This window comes from Quercus robur, chromosome 2 (genome assembly GCF_932294415.1).
Source record: "Quercus robur chromosome 2, dhQueRobu3.1, whole genome shotgun sequence".
NCBI lineage: Eukaryota > Viridiplantae > Streptophyta > Magnoliopsida > Fagales > Fagaceae > Quercus > Quercus robur.
In genome coordinates, this window is record NC_065535.1 from 90,772,825 (window position 1) to 90,795,660 (window position 22,836).

General features: G+C 37.2%; 1 protein-coding gene across 1 annotated transcript; it reads right to left on the bottom strand.

Moving 5' to 3' along the window:
* Positions 1-3,101: 3,101 nt before the first annotated feature.
* LOC126715758 (probable 1-deoxy-D-xylulose-5-phosphate synthase 2, chloroplastic) lies at positions 3,102-9,679 on the bottom strand. Its single transcript, XM_050416534.1, has 10 exons — positions 9,483-9,679; positions 9,124-9,312; positions 8,671-8,835; positions 6,737-6,887; positions 6,207-6,478; positions 5,280-5,553; positions 4,715-5,022; positions 4,298-4,579; positions 3,858-4,142; positions 3,102-3,355 (listed from the first exon to the last, which is right to left on the bottom strand). The coding sequence occupies exons 1-10, from the start codon at positions 9,582-9,584 to the stop codon at positions 3,200-3,202; spliced, it is 2,184 nt and encodes a 727-aa protein (XP_050272491.1). The 5' UTR covers positions 9,585-9,679; the 3' UTR covers positions 3,102-3,199.
* Positions 9,680-22,836: the final 13,157 nt, after the last annotated feature.

The window sequence follows — 22,836 nt, forward strand, 5'->3', positions numbered from 1 at the left end:
AAATTCACCTAATAATTTTAAAACGTACCCAACATATATATATATAAGTAGATACCTCATGTGAGAAAACATGAGATTTTGCCAAGTGACACATTTTATGCAAAGAGAATTGAAATATTCTCAAGTGGGAGATAAGAACAAATTAAATATTGATTTTTTGTTTTATTTGGTTCAATATGTCAAGACTTTTCTAATTAATTAATTATTATTATTATTTTTTTTATCCTCTAGTTCAATATTTCAAAACTTTTCATCCTTCACACATACACATAAAACTTTTTACATTTTAATTCACAATTTTCACCTCTTGCAGTTCTACCCCTTTATATATACCCACCAAAGTCCTTCATGTCATCTTATGTCAAATATACATAGACCAAAAACGACTTCATTTACCTTCAATCTTTCAACAACACTTGCTTAGCTTTAACATATTGCTGTTTCACCTAATGCTAACCCGTATGAGTTAGCTACAACCAAGGAAGCAAGGCTTGCATTTTTGTACGTTTTTAGACCCTTTAAAATACAAGTTGTTTAATCTAGTTATTTAACCAAGTGATTACTTAGATAAATTATTCAGATCTAGGTTAACATAATCAAATCATATCATGTAAATAATGCGGAAAAGTAAATAACACAATGATATGGTAACCCAAAGAAACCAAATCAGTAAAAAATCTAAAAAGGATTTAACCTAACTATCCTTAAAATAAAACATATCCACTATGAAAGAATTGAAATTTGTACAATAAGACTTAAACCACTAATATCCTATTACTACCTCGTGTAGAAAACTTACTATCACGACCACGTATAGCTCCGAGTCCACAGACTACTTCTTTCCTTGATCCACAGCAACCACAAGTAATAACCAAGTGATTACTTGTGTTTTTTCTTTAAGCTCTTGAAACAGCAACTGAAGAGATCACCAAGCTTTTGACATCAATTTTAATCTTGATAACCTTAAGTGTGTATGAAGGTAAACACCTCTAAATCTCACAGAAGATTCACACACACAGCATAACAAAAGACTTTAAAACGTAGTTAGGGTTTTTCCTTTTATATTTGAAGCAAAACATAAAACCCCACACGTCATATGGGCTTGAGCTGAGTTGAAAATTCTGCAGAAAAAACAATATGCACGAGGTTCGATTGATCGAGTCTAATTTTCGATCGATCGAGCCTTGTAGATTTAGTCCAATACATTTTGCAATCACTCGATTCCAACTTTACACATAAACACACTTTGAGCAACTTAAATCTAGACTCTAAGTTTTGATCATGGTTTGCTAACACATTACAAATTAAAATTCTAAGACATTTAGTTCTTAAAGTCTTAGAACCTAACAATTTTATATTGAGTGACAACGGCAATTGTGATTTTGATGTTATAGTCGAACGTTGTGGATTTGTAGGTTTTTTAAATGATGTGATTTATTGTAGATGTTTGGGATGTGTATTTTGTTTTAGAATTAAGGAGAAAAAGAATGACACATTTTACATCAACTTTTATTCTATAATATTCATCCAAAGTTGTTTTTTATTTATTTTATTTCACATTTCAATTGAATAATTATAATGGATATGTGTTTGCAATTTTTAATTGTTGATTTTTATGATGAACTCATCACTAATAATGTTCTATAACAATTATGCTATAATACAAATACATCATTCTCCAAAACCATTTTACATAAAACATTAAAACGTTTTTCGTGCATTGCATGGGTAATTTACTAATAAATTAAGAGAAGGAGAGAGATGAAATTTATTCCTGCCGTATGATAAATTGCAAGTTGCAACATATTACATAGAAGTGACACTCTATACATATATATGAAATGTTTCTTTTTAATAAGAAATAGATATCCATAGTATTACATTTACAATAAATTCTAATTTAGTCTTCTATATTTTTCTATCTGAGATATATAAACTTATATAGTATATAAAGTAGAAGTTGAGAGAAATTCAATAAAAAAATATAAATTAGATTGATTCAAAAAGAAAATTAAATTAAATTTTGTTGGGGACCGCAATTTGACTCCCTACAACCGCTCTAAAAATAAGTTTGTATGGCACAATGTTGAATGCTATAAAAAATTTGAGTGTGTTCCTCATCACCAATTAGTTTTGAGGTGGAGTGACACAACTTATGGTCCAACAAATGATATTAGTGTCAAGGTCATGGGTTCAAGTCGTGGGAGTGTCATTGTGAGGGAGGAATTGTTGGAGGACCATAATTTGACTCCTTACAATGGCTCTAAAAATAGGCTTGCGGGGTGCGATGTTGAATGTCATTAAAAATTGTAGTGTGTATTCCTTATCACCAATTGGTTTTGATCTGGAGTGGCATAACTCACAATTTGACAAATTTTAATTGCACTCTAAGTTTGTACCAATTTAAAGTACATTTCAATTTCATGCCAAATGTCATTTCAATTACATTCTAATTATATGTCAATTTATTTACACACCAATTCATGTATCTAAATATAAAAGATCTAAATTCAAATTTATTATACCTCTATGTAATACTTTATATAGTTTATTGCTTATTAAGTAGAAATGATGAGAGAGAGAGAGAGAGAGGCTACTTTACCTGTAAAGACATTTGACACAAATTAGAGTATAATTAAAACACTTATCATAAAATTATAATGCATTTAAAATTGATGTCAATTAGCATCAAATTAGAATGTAATTAGACGGACACTTGACACACAATTGAAATGCAATTAGAATCTAATTTAGATTCTTGATTGAACTTCCTCCTTAATATATAATATAGATTATAGAATAATTTCATCATATCGTCTCCAAAAGCAAATCTATAAAAATTGTCGCCAAATTTTAACTTTATCCATTCAAGTTTAAAAAAAAAAAAAAAAAGTCTAAATGCCCCGTACTTTTGTGAATTTGCTGGATCCATTATGATCTTTAAATACCTTAATGCATGTTGCCCATTTTTCTTTTGTACATTAAACGGGGAAGCCTATTTTGTTTGGAACTGGCTATGACGACACTTGTCTCTGGTTTGTCAATATATAATTCATTAATTTGGGCTTAATGGGAACATTTAGTAAAATATGTACGCATAGTAAAAAATTATCACTTTTGAGGCCAACTTCCAAGGAACTGTAAAAGTCACAAAACAAGCTACAACTCTTGCAGTTTGCAATCTCTGGAAGAAATTCCTCTACATGTTGAGAAAGTGAACGCTATCTATCCGTTGGTGTCCTATCAGTGATAAAACAGTAGCTGCAATATGCTTTGAACTAAGCCCTGCTTCTTCCATTTGGTTTGTTTGAGCTCCGTGGTCAATATATCTATCAGGCAGCATCATTGTCCTCCACTACAATCACAGAAAAAATAAAAAATGAATTTTTTTTACCACTAGTGTTTTCAATAGTCAACAACTAGAGCATATATGTTAATCAAAGAAAACTTCTCCAAAAAAATAAAAATATTAATCATAGAAAAAATTAGAGACTTTGTCCTTTGTGATCATCGTTTCAATAATAAAAATTACTATTGACATAGCAGGGTTTATCAATATTAGCCATTTTAGGGGTTTGGATGCGTCTTCCATGCCCCTGTCAAGAATAATTCTGTCTTCATTGTTTCTAACATAATTGATGAGAGTGATGTAAAGCATATTACTTTTCCACTATTATTGACATGCTTTGTTGGTTGTGATCGATTGGAGCAATACTGCTTTCCCTTAGGTTTACCACAAACATCATTTATATTATGCACCAATCATATTAGGATCAGTAAGCAGTTGTTTTTGGATAAGTAGAGTGATGTAACTAAGGATTTATTAATGGATCAATTAAACAGTATAAGATTGTTACCTTGAGATTTCCATCAAGTAATCCAGTCAGCCCCAAGAAGTGGGAAACATGAGAGCTAAATCCTCCGACAGATCCCTCTTCAGCAGTGATGAGGAACTCATGTTCTTGAGCTAGGCGTCGGATCAAATCTCCATCTAGAGGCTTGCAGAATCGTGCATTGGCCACAGTTATTGAGATGCCAAGAACTTGAAGCAGCTCTGCTGCTGCAATACAGCTTTGTACTATTGCCCCATAACCCAAAATAGCCACCCTTCTTCCCTCCCTTAGCACAACTCCCTTACCAACCTATGTTCCAAAGTTTGAGTTAGTACAACATACACAAAAATAATTGTACACCAATTACAATCTACCACCTTGGTAGTTATAAACAAGTATTGTGAAATTTATTGTGTCATTACACTTATTGATAAAACATTGAGGAGACTGATAAAATTAAGTACCTCCAAAGGAGCCCCCTTGTTATTTGGTGGAAGAATGGAACCAATGCCACTTCCCCTTGGGTATCTAAAGCAACTAGGCCGGTCATCAATGGCAGCAGCTGTAGCCACCATGTGCATGAGTTCGGTTTCGTTTGAAGGAGCCATGACCACCATGTTAGGTAAACAAGCCAAGAAAGTTGTGTCAAAGGCGCCACAATGGGTTGGACCATCTGCACCAACAAGGCCAGCCCTGTCTATAGCAAATCTCACTGGAAGCCTTTGTAGGTCTACATCATGAGCAACCTGCATTATCACCAGCGACAACACCAAACTAGATTTCAATAATTGATGTTTCCAAAATATCTTGCGAGAACTTGAATAAAAATTTTGTGGCCAAAGAAAACCAAAAGCAAAAATTTGAGAAATAGATTTATTGACCTGATCATAACCCCTTTGTAGAAAAGAAGAGTAGATAGCACAAAAGGGCTTAAGTCCTTCAGCAGCTAGGCCAGCAGCGAAGGTAACAGCATGTTGCTCAGCTATCCCAACATCAAAACATCTATCTGGGAATTGCTTCTGGAATAAATTAAGTCCAGTACCCCCTCCCATTGCAGCATGAATGGCTACAATTCTATCATCTCTCTGTGCTTCAGCAATCAATGACTCTGCGAAGTACTTGGTGTAGGATTGAGTACTCGATTTTGATTTTTGCTGTTTCCCTGACTTGGGATCAAATTTTACCACACCTAAAAATAAAATCAAAATCCATTAAACCAAATGCAAACATTTTTTTTAATAGATACTATAGGACTTGAAATTCATGTCCTCAGCTCCTTGATAAATGGTCATTATTATTGTGTTAAGACACTAATTTTCATATTTTTCTTGTGTGGACGGAATTCGAAAAATGGAATTTTAATAGTTGAACTACCTGAAATCTACAAGTTACCTTAAATCTTAAAAGGAAATTACTTTGAATGTATGATTTAGGAATGATATGTACCATGCATTTTATCAGGTGCAACTTCAGCTGGAGCATAGCCTTTTCCTTTCTCAGTGATAACATGGATGAGCACAGGTCCTAGAGATGGTAGGTCCTTGACTTTTTTCAAAATATAGACAAGGTCTTCCACTTTGTGGCCATCTACTGGACCAATATAGAATAGTCCAAGTTCTTCGAACAAACTTGCTCGAGCACCACCCACCATCCCTCTTATGCAGGAATCAACTTTAGCAGCAATTTCGTGTGCTTGTTCTCCAAACGTCTTTGTGATGTCCTTTTTAATTAATTGGATAAAAAAGTTATTAGCTTGTTGTAATAATGCTCAAGATAAAGGAGGAATGAATTGCGTGCATCTTCCATTGGAGAACTTAATTAAGCATTTAGGACAATACTTATGTTATGTGTATTACATTATATTTCTCAATTGAATTCAGCTATATGCTTAGATTGACCAACGCAACATAAACAATATTATCTTTCTAGGAATTAAATCCAATCATATAATTTATTGTTTAATGCAACTATATGATTGAATTTAATTAAGAAACTTAAGTTATAATACCTAGGAAATTGTACCTAAATTTTTTCTCTAGAATTAAATTACAAACAGCCAAAATGGTTGGGCTTGGGCCAACTTCACTTCCAAAATGGGTTTCATATCCCATACCCATAATTTGGATAATCATATTTACCATAGTTGTGTTAATGGATATCAGGCATTTGAACTCCAAGGGCCCAAAGATTTTTTTTTTTTTTCATGAGAAATTTTTTCTGCTCGTAAGAGGCAATAGTTATCTTACGCATTTGATACATGTATTCTCCATTTTATAGTTTGCGAATTTCATACTATTTGAGATTCAGACATACTAGCCTATATTTTATGAGGCTTGAGATAATTATGACACTATGAAGCCCAAAAGTTTTTACCTTTGCAACTTCACGTAGCTGGTGAAACTTTCTACTTGATTGCAGCCTTGTTAAGGCTTTACTTAGAGCTCCAACAGGGGGAGCAGGACCATCCACAGTGGCGGTAGGCAAGGAGACTTGCTCGTTGTCGTTCAAAATTATGATAAGATTTGTGTCAAGATAACCTGCATTGTTCATTGCCTCATATGCCTGTCCAGCTGTCATGGCCCCATCGCCTATGACTGAAACTACATGGTTCTTTTTCCCTAGCAAGTCTCTACCAACTGCCATTCCTGAAAAGCATTGTTACATTGACAAGTTAATAATCGAATTATTATAAGTAGCTATGCTAAACACCACCTATATGTCTTCTTGCAAGTTGAAACTAAGATTAAGCAGTATTAAATTTGACAGTGACCATCCCGCTAATTGATGTGTTAACCCATGCCATTTATAGAATTTAGTACACAGGCTTCACTTTTTTATGGACAGGATTTTTTATAACTTGATGCTACACTCAGAAAATGGAAACACCATAAAATTTGCTGTACCTAAGCCAGCTGAAATGCTAGTAGAACTATGGCCTGCACCAAAGGCATCATATACACTCTCTTCCCTCTTTGGGAAACCTGCGAGTCCACAAGTCTGTCGAATTGTATGCATTCTTGATCTCCTGCCGGTTAGAATTTTATGAGGGTAGGCCTGCAAATCCCCACAATAGGCGATAATTAACATACTATCCAGTGCTTAGACCATAAATAACTGTCAAAATAATTATTAAATTTACGATTCTCGAATGGCTTCAGTTCTAAGGACAATGGAAATTTATATAGGAAAAGTTAACGAATGCCTTGAAACATTGAGTTAAGAAATTTTTTATAATAAAATAAAAAATAAAAAACTAAAATTTTTTATAGGAAAACTTTTAATATTTTCAATAAAAATTTAATAAAATTTTCTTAAAATAATTTATTAACAAATGTCTTAAGGTACATATTAACAAAACCTATTTATTATAATATTAGAATAGGTGGTCTTAAATTTCAACTTTGTCTACATGGATTTATATGCAGTATGAGGTGGCTCAAACATTGGTTATTACTTCTAACCAAGGACGAACCCTGGTGGGGGCCCAAGCCCTGGTCCAATTTTTTTTTTTTTTTTAAAGTTATTATATATTTAATTTTTGTAGTTGGTTCTCCCTTCCAAAACTATAGATCCCCTCTTTATCCTCAATAAGCCTAGTTAGTCTTACCCAAATAACAACTATCTAACCCAAAAACTTAACAAAAATAATAAAAACATTCACACTAATGATTGTATTTTAGAAAAAAATATATATTTTACCACCAAAGAATCAAAAAATCATATGTTATTAGAGAAACCAAAACTAAATTTTTTGCAACTACAGTAAACTGTTATAAATACCAATTGACTGTAGTAAATTGTTAAAAATAAAATAAAATAAAATATTTTATTAAGATTATATCTCTTCTTTCAATTAAAAAACTCAAATTTTCTCTCTTCCTTTATTATTTTAATTATTTTTTATATTATTTTAAATGAAGTGATAAAAAAAATAGAACATTTGATATTACGTGTATTGTAAAGTGAGGTGGTAAAATAAATTAAGTAGCTTTTTGATATGCTAAAAGCTAAAATTTTTAGCAACACCACAGTGAATGCTCTAATTTCAACAAAAAAAAAAAAAAAAAATCCTAGCTAACCTAGGTGCAGTTTGGATAGGGCGTTTTGCCCGTCTACGTTTCCTCTTTTGTGTTTTTTTTTTTTTTTTTTTTTTTTTATTCTCCCTAGCCGCAACTGTTGTCCCGGTCTGCTGTGAACAGTGCACTTGTGCACTGTTCACGGGTCCCACAAACTCCATTTTTTATCAACTTTTTCATTAAAAATGGGTCCCACAGCACTATTCACACATTTAAAAATTATTTTGCTACATTATTTTCAGTTTTCAGTTTCAACAAAATAAGTTCCATCCAAACAGACCCCTAGTATTAATTTTTTTTTGTTTTTTGTTTTTGTCTTTCTTGATAAATGATTGTATCTTAATGTATTTTTAAACAATAATACTGTGTATTTATAATTTTTTGATATTATATAGATACCCATTTACAGTTTTTTTTTTTTTTTCTTTATATACTTCGGCTCCACTGGCTTAAAATCTTGAGTCCCACCTCCTTCTAACCCTATAAAAAAAATATGTAAGTACAAGAGGTATTATATACAGATGGGCCTGCATGATGACAACGACGACGGCAAAAAAAAAAAAGTATGAGAGGTATTATATACATATGGGCCTGCGTGAAGACGAAAAAAAAAAAAAAAAGCTGTTACACACTCTTTTACCTGTATGCATACACGAAATTTGAACTCAAAATAATGACTCCAAGTCCAAATTTTGCGTGTGTAGAGTGTACGGTTGTGTAAAAGGGAGTGTAATAAACACGTACTACACCAAATGAATTACCTGATGCCCCACGTCCCAAATAATCTTATCATCGGGACAGTCAAAAACATGGTGAAGTGCGACTGTCAACTCAGCCACTCCAAGGCTTGAACTTAGGTGCCCTCCTGTCCTCGAAACCGTGTAAACAATCTCTTCTCTAAGCTCATTGGCTAACTCTTCAAGTTCCTAATAAGATAACAATTACTCAAACCTCAGTATCAAAGCTGGAAAAAGGTCATTAATTATCTAACACTTGCTAATATCAATATCCGCACACATCACCAGTCTCATGTGTTAAACGTGGACATTCTTAAAAAATATGAACATTGTGTGTATACTGATCAGTAATATGTTAAACGAGTGTGAAACAATATTTTCTCGTTGGGTTTCAGTAATGATTAATCTTTTCCTTGCTTTTTAAATTTGGTTTTTCTAAAAGGAACCAAAAAGAATCGTGACTTCAAAATGATTTACCTCAGTGGATAGATTTTTCATGTGAATAGGGTAGTTTATGGTGTCCAGAATTGGAGTTGAGGGTTTCTCTCCTGAGAAGTTGAGGTACTTTGTGATCCCTCCATTCTGCTTTGTTTTGTGGCCTCTTTTCACCATGGTTCTCACTTCCTCACTTGCATTGTTTTCCTGAGCAGCTATCACTCTTTTGTACTGAAAATTGAAACATATTAGACTTCTAAAACATGCTCTACCTCTTATGCGAAAACATATCATTTCTTTAACTTTCTTTAAACACTGCTCTTTTTTTAGGAGTTAAAATTATGTACTCTGAGAGAGAGAGAGAGAGAGAGAGAGAGAGAGAGAGAGAGAGAGAGAGAGACCTTCAATTCCGGAGTGGTTAAATTCACTGAGCTTGGAAAAGAAAGGGGGTCTTGAGAATGGAAAAGTGGAAGAAAACTGGTTCTAAGAGTAGAAGAAGCCATTGTTTCTCTTTAAGAAGGACTTTGAAAAATAGAGAGACTAGTATAAAAGCGTTGAATAAGATTATAAGAAGCAGCAGTAGTAGTAGAGATCTTGTTGTGAACTTGTGGTTGTAGGCAAAAGGTTGAGCTGAGGGGCTTTTTATAGTGTAAGAAGTCCATTGTTGGATCGTGGAAATGCCTGGAAAAGAGACAATTTTGCTGTTGTAATCTTCGCCAATTTACGCACATTTAATTTCCTGATGATTACATAATTTAGTTTGTTGGGGTTTGCATTTCCCATTGATTCCTTTGGTGTCCCTTGCGTAGTCTTTTTTCCCGGGTTACGACAAGGACATATAAAACGTCGGTTGATAAATGTCATGAATGCTCAATTATGGTACAGTATGCTAAAAAATTTGTTAGCTTACCGGGGGGGGATAAATTTATTTTTGGTGTGTTCAGTTTTTTGGATATTTGTACACAATTTGACTTTATTCTTTGAAATTTGTATAAAAATATAATTTAATAAAACATTAAATGCATCTTTATTATTACCCTTTAGAGAATTCATTAACAAAAAACTTTAATTATATAAAGAGATTTTATGGACTTTTAAGTTTTAATGTTTTGTTTTGGATTTCGAGTTAGTGGTACACTTTGTGGTGCATTATATTCTGGAATGGCAAAATAGTTTAAAAATACCCTTCCTAAACCCAACTGGCCACTTCTACCCCATGTGAATTAAACTAGGATTTTCTCCGAACCAGTTTTGGAGATCTTCTTTAACCCACTACATAACAATTTATAAAATTATTTGCGTATATTATTTAAACAAGTTATATGACTTAAAGTACATGTAGATGAACTTTTTAACTGCCATCTAATGAATTGGAGGAAATTTCCTCCAAACCAAAAACTTTTTCCATATAGATTTTCATCATCTCAAACAAGGGGCAAGGCGGAGATTGAGACGCTACTCCTAATTCGACCTCATTCCATTCAGTTGCCATCCTTAACGATGTATGTGATTCGAACCCACCTTCTCCCTTCTTCACTATATATCTATCTATTAAAAAAATGATATATATATATATATATATATATATAAAAATGTATGCTGACCTCAATACAAAACCATAGAGATAGTGTCAATAGCAAAGCCAAAAGTAAGAAATAATTCCAAGGGGACCAAGCTATATGCCACTTTAATATACCTTAACATATATGATGTTCATGTAATATAAGATAAATATAATAATAACAAAAACTATATGAATAACTTAAAAAAGAAAAAGAAAAAAAATTAACGACAATGGTAGAGCATGTCTAAATTTTTAACCATAAAAATTATAGCATCTTTTGTTATAACCAAAAAAAAAAAAAAAAAAAAAAAAAAAATTATGCTTTCATTTCATATATCCCAAACTTTAAATGCAAAATGAAAAAGAGAGGTGATAAAAAAAGAAGAAGAAAAATAGTTTGTATTTGGGATAAAAACAACCATTAGTAAAGAGATTTACTTTGTTATATATTTTCCTGATGATACGCTCTAAATACTCTTAAAATAAAATAAATTATATATGGAAAGCTTTTTTCTATAATTCAGGCTAATGTAGCCGGCTTTTATTAATAAAACTGGTCGTCTTGTTTCTTTAAAAAAAAAAAAAAAATTGTTGAGACTTTAATGTTCTATTTGTACTTTTCTTTTTCTTTTTTTTTTTTTTTTTTTTTAAGAAAAGGGCATTAATATACTTATATGATTTTATGAAAATATGTTTGAGTAATGCTATAAGGATAAAATATTTTACAACATTTTTACAAACTATTATTGTGGCCAACATTTTACTAGTTTTTATTTGGATCTACCACTAACATCACTTTTTCATTTTGTAATAAATACTCGCCACATCAGCAGTTTGTAAAATTTTTTGTAAAAACATTTGTGTCTCTAGCTTTTTCCAATATGTTTTAAATACACCTAAATTTAATGAGCTATTCATGGCAAACAGGTGAATATTTGGAAACAAAATTGAGATATTAATATTCTAGATGAGTTATTGTATTTTTTTATTAATTGGGAAAATGACACTTTACCCCCCTAAACTATGACCCATTTTACTCAAGTCTTTTGGTTGAATATTGCAGAAAATCAAGTTTATTTGTGATATGGTACTGTTCAAAGTTATTTGGGAAATTGATGAAAGAGAGTGAATTTCGGCAATAGCGTTGCTGAAATTCTAACAAAAAGTATGAGAGAGAAAAGTTTGAATTTCGATAATCTCATTACCGAAATTCTTGTTGCCCGAAATTGGCTGAAAAGAAACCAATTGTGGCAACCAAGTTGCCGAAATTGTAGGGGAGTGAGGAGAGAGAAAATAGGAATTGTGGCAACCAAGTTGCTGAGAACTTGGTACACAAGTGATACTACATTTGCATCAGGATGGAAAGTGGCATCAGTAAAATCAAATGGAGCACAATTAACAAACATACAATGCCAAAACAAATACTTCTCTACATAACAAACAAAAAGTTACTTCCCCAAAAAATTATCAAGACAACCTTCGTAGACACAAGACAAAAAACATTACTAGAAAATTACTTCCCCAAGGCACACACACTATCAAGTATAACAAGACAAAAAAATTCAGAGGAAAATATTTAAATAATCAATGAAAATTACTGAGAAAATCAATTTAACAAAAAGCAAAGAAAAACTGGTTCAAAATAGGCAAGAACAGAACTTTTTACAAGCTACAAGAGTAACAAGATTATTAAATTGCAGCTTGATGTCCATTGCAATAACCATAAGTGACAGAATGTTGGTTTCTAGGGAAATGGTTTGGATACTTACAAGTTTGCATAAACTAATATGCATATTAAATTTCTCTCCAAGTTTTCGCCAACTTGGTTGCCACAATTCTCTCTTTTTTCTTTCTTCTTTTTTTTTTCTCCCATTTTCGGCAACTTGGTTGCCACAAGTCCTATTTTCTCTCTCCTCACTCCCCTACAATTTCGGCAACTTGGTTGTCACAATTGGTTTCCTTTCAGCCATTCCTCTTTCGGGCACTTCACCTGGTAGCTGGGCAATAATTTCAGGCAACAAGAATTTCGGTAATGAGATTACATTCAAACTTTTCTCTCATACTTTTTTTTAGAATTTCAGCAATACTGTTGTCGAAATTCACTCTCTTTCCTCAACTTCCCAAATAACTTCGAATAGTACCCATATCACAAATAAACTCGATTTTCTGCAATATTCAGCCAAAAGACTTCATTTTACTCTTACCCTCCTAAACTATACGAATGCATGTTTTACCCCCTAAACTATACCCCTTTTTACACTTATCCCCCTAAACTATGAGAATGCACACTTTAGCCCTCCTAAACTATAACCCCTTTTACACTCACCTTCCTAAACTATGACCCCTTTTACACTTATCCCCCTAAACTATGAAAATACACATTTACTTCCCTAAACTATTACTCATAGAATGGGGTGAGAAGTGTTATATGAGTAATAGTTTAGAGGGGATAAGTGTCACATGAGTAATAGTTTAGGGAGGTAAGTGTGCACTCTAATAGTTTAGGAGGGCAAGTGTTACGCAGGGGCGGAGTTAGGATTTTTTGTTGGGGGGACCGAATTTTGGTATTAATATATTAGTTTTGAGTCAAGATAAACCATCCTACACATGCGTAAATTTACATACACTAGTATAAACATTAATATTTTGATACTAGAGTAGCTCATAATTTATAAATATATTATATATAAAATTAACAACTTTCAAATATATATATTCGCAAGATAATTTTTTAGGGAAACTTATCATCTTTTAAACTCCAATGAGTATACAAAAGTTGTCTAGTTTGATATTAAACATTTACAAAAAACGAATTAGAGAAAACAAAAACTACCTTGTCTCTATAACTATTAGGCCAATTGACAAATTCTATTGGTTTTTAAGAGCATTATTGGACTAACTCAAACATTTGGGGGGGCCAACTTTTATTTTTGTAACTAAATATTTAAATTTTTAATACTTATACATAATATAAAATAATTTTTTAAAATTTTGGAGGGGCCATGGCCCCCCCAAGCCATGCTATAGCTCCGTCCCTGGTTACGCATGTAATAGTTTTTTTTTTTTTGTTGTGGGGGGGGGTAAAGTGTGCATCCCATAATTTAGGAGCATAAGTGTAAAATGTGGTATAATTTAGAGAGTAAAGTGTAATTTTTGCCAAAAAATTGTAAAGACCAATAATTAATTTGAATGAAAATATAAGAACTTCTTCCATTGATGGATGGGGGTCAATGAAATTCTTGGTATCGACTAAGTATCAAGAACCTCTCTCTCTCTCTCTCTCTCTCTCTCTCTCTCTCTCTCTCTCTCTCTCTCTCTCTCTCTCTCTCTCTCTCTCAAATGCCATAGATATAGGAATTTTTCATTCTGTTAGGTGAAACGATAATTAGAATGAATTTTTAAGGCATTGTTTATAGAGTAACACTACGTCCACAGCTAGTGGTAGACTAGAATTTTTTCTCAAGAAGAGCCAAGCTAAATATATCATTGTATTCCGATATCCTTAATTCTTTCCATATAAATGTATATGACTTTATTTTAGGGGAAAAAAAAAAAAGCTAAAGAGATTTATTTATATATTTTTATAAACCTATGCTTCAAATGCTCCTTACAAAGAGCCAATATTAAAAGGAAAATAAATGAAACAACAATAAATTAAAGAGAATTTATACCTTTTTTTTTTTAATGAAGGGGATCTATTATATAAATTTTATTTATTTATTTTTGAATTTTTAACAATAAAATAGAGGGGAGAGACATTTTTGGAAAAGCTAGGGCCTTCACCCCTATCCATAATAGTTTCACAACAAATAATAGGTGACCTAGCTATTATTGGTTTTAATCTAATCCTACTACTAACATAACTTTTTTACACATCAATAATAATCTTCCGTTATAAAAAATGATCTTCCATTATAAAGGGAGGTAAGTTGTTGTCTTCTTTCGGTCACCTAATCAAAGATGTTTTAGCTTCCGTTAGCTCTTTAAGGAGTTTCTCTTTCTCTCATACTGTAAGACAAGGTAATGCACATGCGCATGCCTTAACCCAGAGAGCAAGACTTCCATTTACAATACTTATTTGGATGGAATTTGTTCCTCTAGACTTAGATTTGGTTGTTGCGGCTGATTTTCCAACTCGCTAATAATAATTAGACGACTTTCTTCTTTAAATAATAATAATAATAATATTATGCTCCTTTCGTTATTAAATTGTTATAAAAATACTCTTAATATAGCATTTCTCTTATTTATAACATTTTACTCATGGAGGATAATGTGTCTTTTTTCTTTATTTATGTTAAATTAACTCTCAAGCACTCATACACGATTGGGTTCAAAGCCTCCTAGGCGTTTTCTTACAGTTACAGCTAATGGGTCGTAATTGAAAATGGTGTGAAAATATCCCTGGGATGTGGAAGTGGAACTAACGAGCTTCACTCATTAAAAATTTTATTAAATTTGAGTGGTTCTTGTCTGGAAAAAAACTTAGGTGCTCTAGCAATGCTCTTGGAGCATGTAAGAATTACTCTTCTTATCTAGAACGATAACACTATCCGTTACTAAGGCTAATCTAGTGGTTCAAGAAATATCAAAAACACGATAAATTATTATTTACACATAAAAGACTGTTAACGTGATCCTCCCTGACCAATGAAGTAATGTTATATATGTAAATGTATGTGTGAACTTTTTAATCAAAACAAGAAATAAAAAAATTAAAAAATATCAAATAATGTGACATTTACATAAATAATAATATTTTATTAATTAAGAGGTAAAAAAAAAGACTTCATGAACAGTCTCACGATGATCTAATAATTGCCAAAAAAAACACGTAAAACTTAATTAACACGTGGAGAGAAAGAGAGACTTTTATTTCTATTTCAACATCTTTCCGTACTCCAATCAATAGATTGATGTACTTTAACTTCTTAAAAAAATCACTGGACACTAGGTAAAGAAAAAGTTACAGTACTAATTTAGAATACTTTTGCAGTCAGTCTTCATCCTCCAACCGTTGGAGAATATTGAACATGAGTATCTACTTGTGTAATAGAGCAAATGCATTGTAAATTATATAGGTGCGCAGATCTTTTCTTGTCCATATCTTATCAGGTGCGTAGATCTTTTCCTGTGCATATCTCAAGTTAGTCAGTACCGTATCGGTCGTACTGATAATATATATATACCGTACTAACTTTTAAATTGGCATCGATACTTTTCTTTTCTTTTCTTTTTTGCTGAATCGATACTTTTCGAATTAAATATCGAATTGTGTTAACTTATACCAGTTGTTACAGGGATTTTTTAGTGTTTTAAGGACTAGTAAAGACTGATGTATTTAGGCTAATATTTAGACATATAAAATATGTGAATTTTAATTTATATGTTTATAAACCTATATAAATACATAAATATATAAATACATAAATAAAGAAAATATATATACTGTTAATAAAGATTCACCCCAACGAGTGTTAGTAGCAGGGACGAATCCCACAAGCTCGTAAGAGGGAAGAAAGTGTAGGATGTCAATGGAGGGACTACAGCTGCCACATTAAATGCATGACAGCTACTTTTCTGGCCGCATTAATGTGGAGAGGACTTGCGAACAGTGTTATCTTGGCTACTACAACTCACAGAAATATGGGGGAGATGTCCGATGGGACAGACACTCAAGTGAAGGTCTAAATGGTCAACAAGTGTAAGGTTCTGATGACCTCGAAGGGACTATATAAGAGAGGGGAGTCCCGATGAAGAAGAGGACCGAAAAAAGAGGGGAACTTAGAACAGAAGAAAAAGAGAAGAGCCATAGCCTTTGATCAAAGACAGGGATACACCCCATACGTCTCCTCGGACCATATATCTAATGGACATGAAGGAGATTTTCTTATTTTTGATTGTTGTATGGTCCAAAGTTAACTAGCACGCACTTCATTAGGGACTAGTTCTGTAACTCACTCTCTACAAATTCATTGTCTAGGGCTCTTTGGGCCAGAACCCCATAACTGTTGGGCCTATGCCCCGAATTGAGACCCTACAATTGGCACCGTCTGTGGGGAGAACTCGTGCCTCAACAAGTGAAACCGTTAGAAATAGAAGGATCAGGTCCGCGCCAAACGAGACACGCAGACTCCCAACGGCAAGACAACTTCTTGAACCTCGAACGGGAAAGAGATCAAGATAAGCAACGAGAGGGTAGTGTAAACACCTCCCACACGAGCAGAAGTCGCTCAAGAGGGAAAGGTTGCGCATCCCATAAGCGAAACGATCATAGGGCTCTACAGCAAGAAATCGACGACTTAAAGAAGAAGTTACCCCGAGCGCAGCGAAAGCGTCTTTCCCCCGACTCGGACACTAGCGATGAGGAGGACAATGAGTACAGGCGGAGATCGAGAACCCCGCCAAGTGAAACCTTTTCCTACGAGGAAGAGCAACCTCGCAAACGCGGCCATAAAAGCCCATCTTACCAGGGCCTAGCAAACGACGTCATGAGTAAGGCCTTGGACCACATCTCCCAGTTGCCCTTCACGAGTAGGATAGAGGGAACTGAGCTTCCTCGGCGGTTCCACCAACCCGCTTTTGCTATATATAATGGTCGGACAGACCCAGTAGAGCACGTAAGCCAGTTTAACCAGAGGATGGCCATCCATTCCAGGGACGAGGCGTTGATGTGCAAAATGTTTCCGTTCAGCTCGGGACCCATGGCGATGAGATGGTTCGATGGCCTCAAGCCAAACTCCATAAACTCTTTTAAGCAGCTGACACAGGCTTTTGGTTCTCGCTTCATAACTAGCAACAGAGTCCCTCGGCCCCTAAATTCCCTTCTATCCTTGTCCATGCGACAAGGAGAGACCCTGAAGGCCTACTCAGACAGATATTGGGAAATGTATAATGAGATAAAAGGAAACTACAATGACGTCGCCATTAGCACATTCAAGAGGGGCCTACCGACAGAGCATGGTTTAAGAAAGTCCCTGACTGGGAAACCAGTCATTAGCGTGTGCTAACTCATGGACAGAATCGACAAGTACAAGAGAGTCGAAGAAAACTAACAGACGGGAAAAGGCAAAGCGAAGGTTATCCTTCAAGAGAGGAGAGACTTCAAGTCGGATCGCTTTAACAACAGTAATCGGCCAAGAAGGGATTACTCGAAGCAGTCTGGATCCACAGGGGCACAGGCAGTCCATGCTGTGTTCCGAGAACCATTACATAAGATCCTAGAGAAAGTGAAGAACGAACCGTTCTTCTAATGGCCAAGCCATATGGCAGGCGACCCCGCGAAATGTAACCAGAATCTGTATTGCGCGTATCACCAAGAGCCGGGTCACACCACCGATGATTGCAGGAATCTGAAAAACCACTTGGACCGGCTGGTCCGAGAGGGAAAGTTGAGACATCTACTGCAACACCCTGTCAGATGGCAGGAGCAGTCGAACATCGAGACCAGGCAAAGCACATTAAGACCACCCGTTAGCACGATAAATGTCATTCTCGCCGCACCAGGAAGGACCGGCTCCCATCCTTTCAGAGTAATGTCAGTGGGCCGGCTCCCCGCTGAAGCTAATGACCGGGAGTCCAAGAGGGCTAGAGGGATGGCCATACCCCTAATCGGATTCTCGGATGAGGACAAACTGGGAACCCTCCAACCCCACAACGATGCCCTAGTCGTCACGCTCAGGATTGGGGGATATGACGTGAAAAGGGTGCTAGTCGATCAGGGCAGCGTCATGGAAGTAATGTATCCCGACTTGTACAAGGGGTTGGAACTGAAACTAGAGGACCTGACAGCATACGACTTCCCTTTAGTGAGTTTCGAGGGAAAAACCGTCACTCCGAAAGGCATGATTAGACTGCCTATACAAACAGACTCGGACGTGGTGGAAGTGGACTTCATAGTGGTAGACGCATACTCCCCCTACATCGCCATCGTAGCTAGACCGTGGCTTCACGCCCTAGGGGCTGTGTCATCAACCTAACACTAAAAGGTGAAGTATCTGTCGGAAGGTCGAGTGAAAGAAGTAATAGGGAACCAAGCCATGACCCGGCAATGTATGGTGTCAGCCATCTCGCGAAGACCAAATACTGAGCCCTCCACCTCAGCCGAGAGCGGCTTATAGCAATTAACGACTCCGGCCCTGGCCTCGGGTAGTGCGGGACCTACCGAGGAAGCGAGTTGTGAGGATTTGGAAAAAGTTCTTGTGGGCTCCGACCCGGAAAGATTTTTTCAGGTCGACTCAGAACTACCGCCCCAAGAGAAGGAAACACTAATTGACTTTCTTAGACAGAATGTGGACGTGTTTGCATGGGACGCCTACGAGGCTCCGGGGGTCGATCCAGATTTCATTAGCCACCACCTTAATGTTAGCCCGGCCGTAACACCTAAGAAGAAACCTCCTCGGCGACCGTCGAAAGAGCATGCAGATGCGGTGAGAGAGAAGGTTATAAAATTGAAGAAAGCAGGGGCTATCAAGGAGGTATTCTACCTCGAATGGCTGGCCAACACAGTTGTGATGAAGAAGATGAATGGGAAATGGCGGGTCTGCGTGGACTTCATAGACCTGAATAAGGCCTGCCCGAAGGATCCTTTCCCTATGCCACGAATAGACCGATTGGTGGATTCGACCGTGGGACACCCTCGAATGAGTTTCTTGGACGCCTTCCAAGGTTACCATCAGATATGCCTGGCTGCCGAGGACCAAGAAAAAACGGCTTTTGTCACCCCCGTTGGAACTACCACTACAAGGTAATGCCCTTTAGCTTGAAGAATGCCGGGTCGACCTACCAGAGGATGATGACCAGGATGTTTGAACTACAGATGGGTAAGAGCATCGAAGTCTATATAGACGACATGGTGGTGAAGAGCAAGTTAGTACCCAACCACGTCAGAGACTTCGGCGATGTCTTTGGAATCCTGAGAAAGTACAGGCTGCGCCTGAACGCGTCCAAGTGTTCATTCGGAGTGGGGTCAGGGAAATTCTTAGGTTACATGGTGACCCATAGAGGCATTGAAGTCAGCCCCAACCAAATTAGAGCTATCCATAGCCTGCAGCCTCCTCGGAACCCCAAAGAAGTCCAAAAACTCACTAGCATGATTGCCGCCTTAAACCGTTTCATCTCCCGCTCGGCGGACAGGTGCGGGCCTTTCTTCCTCTTATTAAACAAGTGGAAAGGCTTCGAGTGGACGGAAGAGTGCTCCTTAGCCTTCCAGCAGCTTAAGGAATACTTGGCTCGGCCACCGATCATGTCCAGTCCAGAAGCCGACGAGGTGCTATTCGCCTATATTGCGGTAGTCCCTCACGCAGTGAGTTTAGTGCTGATCTAGGAAGACAACGGCATACAACGACCCGTCTACTACGTAAGCAAATCGTTGCACGAGGTAGAGATCCGCTACCTCCCCCTCGAAAAGGCCGTCCAGGCAATCGTGCAAGCCATGCGAAAGCTCCCCCACTATTTCCAGGCACATACCGTTGTTGTACTGACCTAACTTCCACTCAGATCGATACTCCGGAGTGTCGACTACACAGGCATAATAGCAAAGTGGGGGACGATTCTAGGCGCATTCGACATCAGGTACATGCCTCGCACCGCTGTGAAGGGTCAGGTTCTTCCGGATCTGGTAGTTGAGTTTGCTGAACCCACGCCAGAAGGAGGAGGAGGGCCACTAAACCCAGACGAAAAACTGGTCGACACAGTCTCTCGGCAAGAGCCCCTTTGTTGGAAAGCACACGTTGACGGCGCGGCCAACCAAAGGAGCTCAAGTGTGGGGCTCGTCCTGGTTTCCCCCGAGGGGATTACCATTGAAAAATCGTTAAGGCTGGGCTTCTCTGCCACGAATAACGAAGCAGAGTATGAGGCATTATTGAAAAGAATGTCAATGATCCAGAAACTGGGTGGGAAATCCATAAACATGTTCTTGGACTCAAGACTTGTCGTGGGACAAGTAAATGGGGAATTGGAGGCGAAGGATGAAAGAATGCAAGAGTACCTAGTCCAAGTCAGGTGCATTTCAATCACTCCAATCTAGTGCACGTGTCCAGGAGCGGGAACACCCACGCTGACTCCCTTGCAACGCTCGCCACCTCCTCGGCTCAACCACTTCCTTGGGTCATACTCATAGAAGATCGATACAGCCCAACAATGGCGAGAACCGACTTGGTACGAGTCCACAGCGTCAGGGCAGGGCCTAGCTGGATGGATCCTCTAGTACTATTCTTGAAGAACGACACCTTACCAGAAGATAAAAACGAGGCTGAGAAGATCAGAAGAAAGGCTTCTCGATTCTGGCTGTCCGAGGACTCCAAACTGTATAGGCGCTCATTCTTAGGACCGTACTTGTTGTGGGTACACCCAGATGCCACTGAACTTATCCTGGAGGAATTGCACGAAGGAATTTGTGGGAGTCATACGGGGGGTAGGTACCTGTCCCATAGAGCCATAACGCAAGGTTATTGGTGGCCGAGCATGCAGAGAGAGGCGCAGGAATACGTAAAAAAATGCGACCAAAGCCAAAGGTTCGCCCCGAATATACATCAACTAGGCGGAACCCTTAACCCGTTATCCAGCCTTTAGCCATTCGCGCAATGGGGCCTGGACATCCTAGGGCCATTTCCTAAAGCAGTGGGGAACAAAAGGTTTCTTCTTGTCGGCACGGATTATTTCACAAAGTGGGTCGAAACTGAGCCGCTGGCAAACATTAGAGACGTTGATGCCAAGAAATTTGTTTGGAAAAATATCGTCACCAGGTTCGGAATCCCTCACACCCTAATCTCGGACAACAGTCTCCAATTTGATAGTAAAGCTTTCAGAAGATATTGTAGCGAGTTGAGAATTGCCAATAGGTACTCCACACCGGCTTACCCACAAGGGAATGGGCAGGCTGAAGCCATCAATAAAACCATAGTAAATGGGTTGAAAAAAAGATTAGATGATGCGAAAGGAAGGTGGGTAGAAGACCTGCCCCATGTTTTGTGGACGTACCGCACCATTCCACGCAGATCCACAGGGGAAACCCTCTTCTCAATGACTTATAGAGCTGAGGCTGTTATTCCTCTAGAGATAAATTTCCCAACGCAAAAGACCAGCACATTCTGCCCCAACGCTAATAACGGACTACTGGAAAAAAGCTTGGACCTCATCGAGGAAAGAAGGGAGAGTGCAATGGTCCAACTTGCCTACTACCAGCAAAAGCTTAAGAGAGGTTACGATACCAAGGTGAAGCTAAGGCCCCTGGCACCCGGGGATCTGGTATTGAGGAAGGTCCTGGGCACCACAAGAAATCCCGCGTGGGGAAAACTCGGACCAAATTGGGAAGGCCCATATTGTATCACCTCGGTGGCTGGCATAAGGGCCTACTTTTTAAAAGATTTTGATGAACATGTAGTGTCACGCCCTTGGAATGTAAATAACCTGAAAATGTATTATTATTAATGAAAGTTGTAATTCTTGGTGCCATACCATTGTGCAATTTCTTCTAAGTGTTAAACAGAACCTAAATCCTGCCTGGCTCCTCGGACCACAGGTTTGGGGGAAATTAACCAGTGTACATTTCTTCTAAGTGTTAAACAGAACCTAAGTCCTACCTGGCTCCTCGGACCACAGGCTTGGGAGAAATTAACCAGTGTACATTTCTTCTAAGTGTTAAACAGAATCTAAGTCCTGCCTGGCTCCACGGACCACAGGCTTGGGGCAAATTAACCAGAATGCATTTTCTTCTAAGTATTAAACAGAACCTAAGTCCTGCCTGGCTCTACGGACCACAGGCTTGGGGGAAATTAACCAGAATGCAATTTCTTCTAAGTGTTAAACAGAATCTAAGTCCTGCCTGGCTCCTCGGACCACAGGCTTGGGGGAAATTAACCAGTGTACATTTCTTCTAAGTGTTAAACAGAACCTAAGTCCTGCCTGACTGCTCAGACCACAGGCTTGGGGGAAATTAACCAGTGTACATTTCTTCTAAGTGTTAAACAGAACCTAAGTCCTGCCTGGCTCCTCGAATCACAGGCTTGGGGGAAATTAACCAGAATGCAATTTCTTCTAAGTGTTAAACAAAACCTAAGTCCTGCTTGGCTCCACGGACCACAGGCTTGGGGGAAATTAACCAGAATGCATTTTCTTCTAAGTGTTAAACAGAACCTAAGTCCTGCCTGGCTCCTCGTACCACAGGCTTGGGGGAAATTAACCAGAATGCA

Excerpts from the sequence above, each read along its gene's own strand:
- LOC126715758 (XM_050416534.1), bottom strand. The coding sequence starts at position 9,584 with ATGGCTTCTTCTACTCTTAGAACCAGTTTTCTTCCACTTTTCCATTCT. Across the intron at positions 9,313-9,482 it reads TAACCACTCCGGAATTGAAG|TACAAAAGAGTGATAGCTGC; the intron begins GTCTCTCTCTCT and ends TTCAATTTTCAG. Across the intron at positions 8,836-9,123 it reads TGAAAAATCTATCCACTGAG|GAACTTGAAGAGTTAGCCAA; the intron begins GTAAATCATTTT and ends TTATCTTATTAG.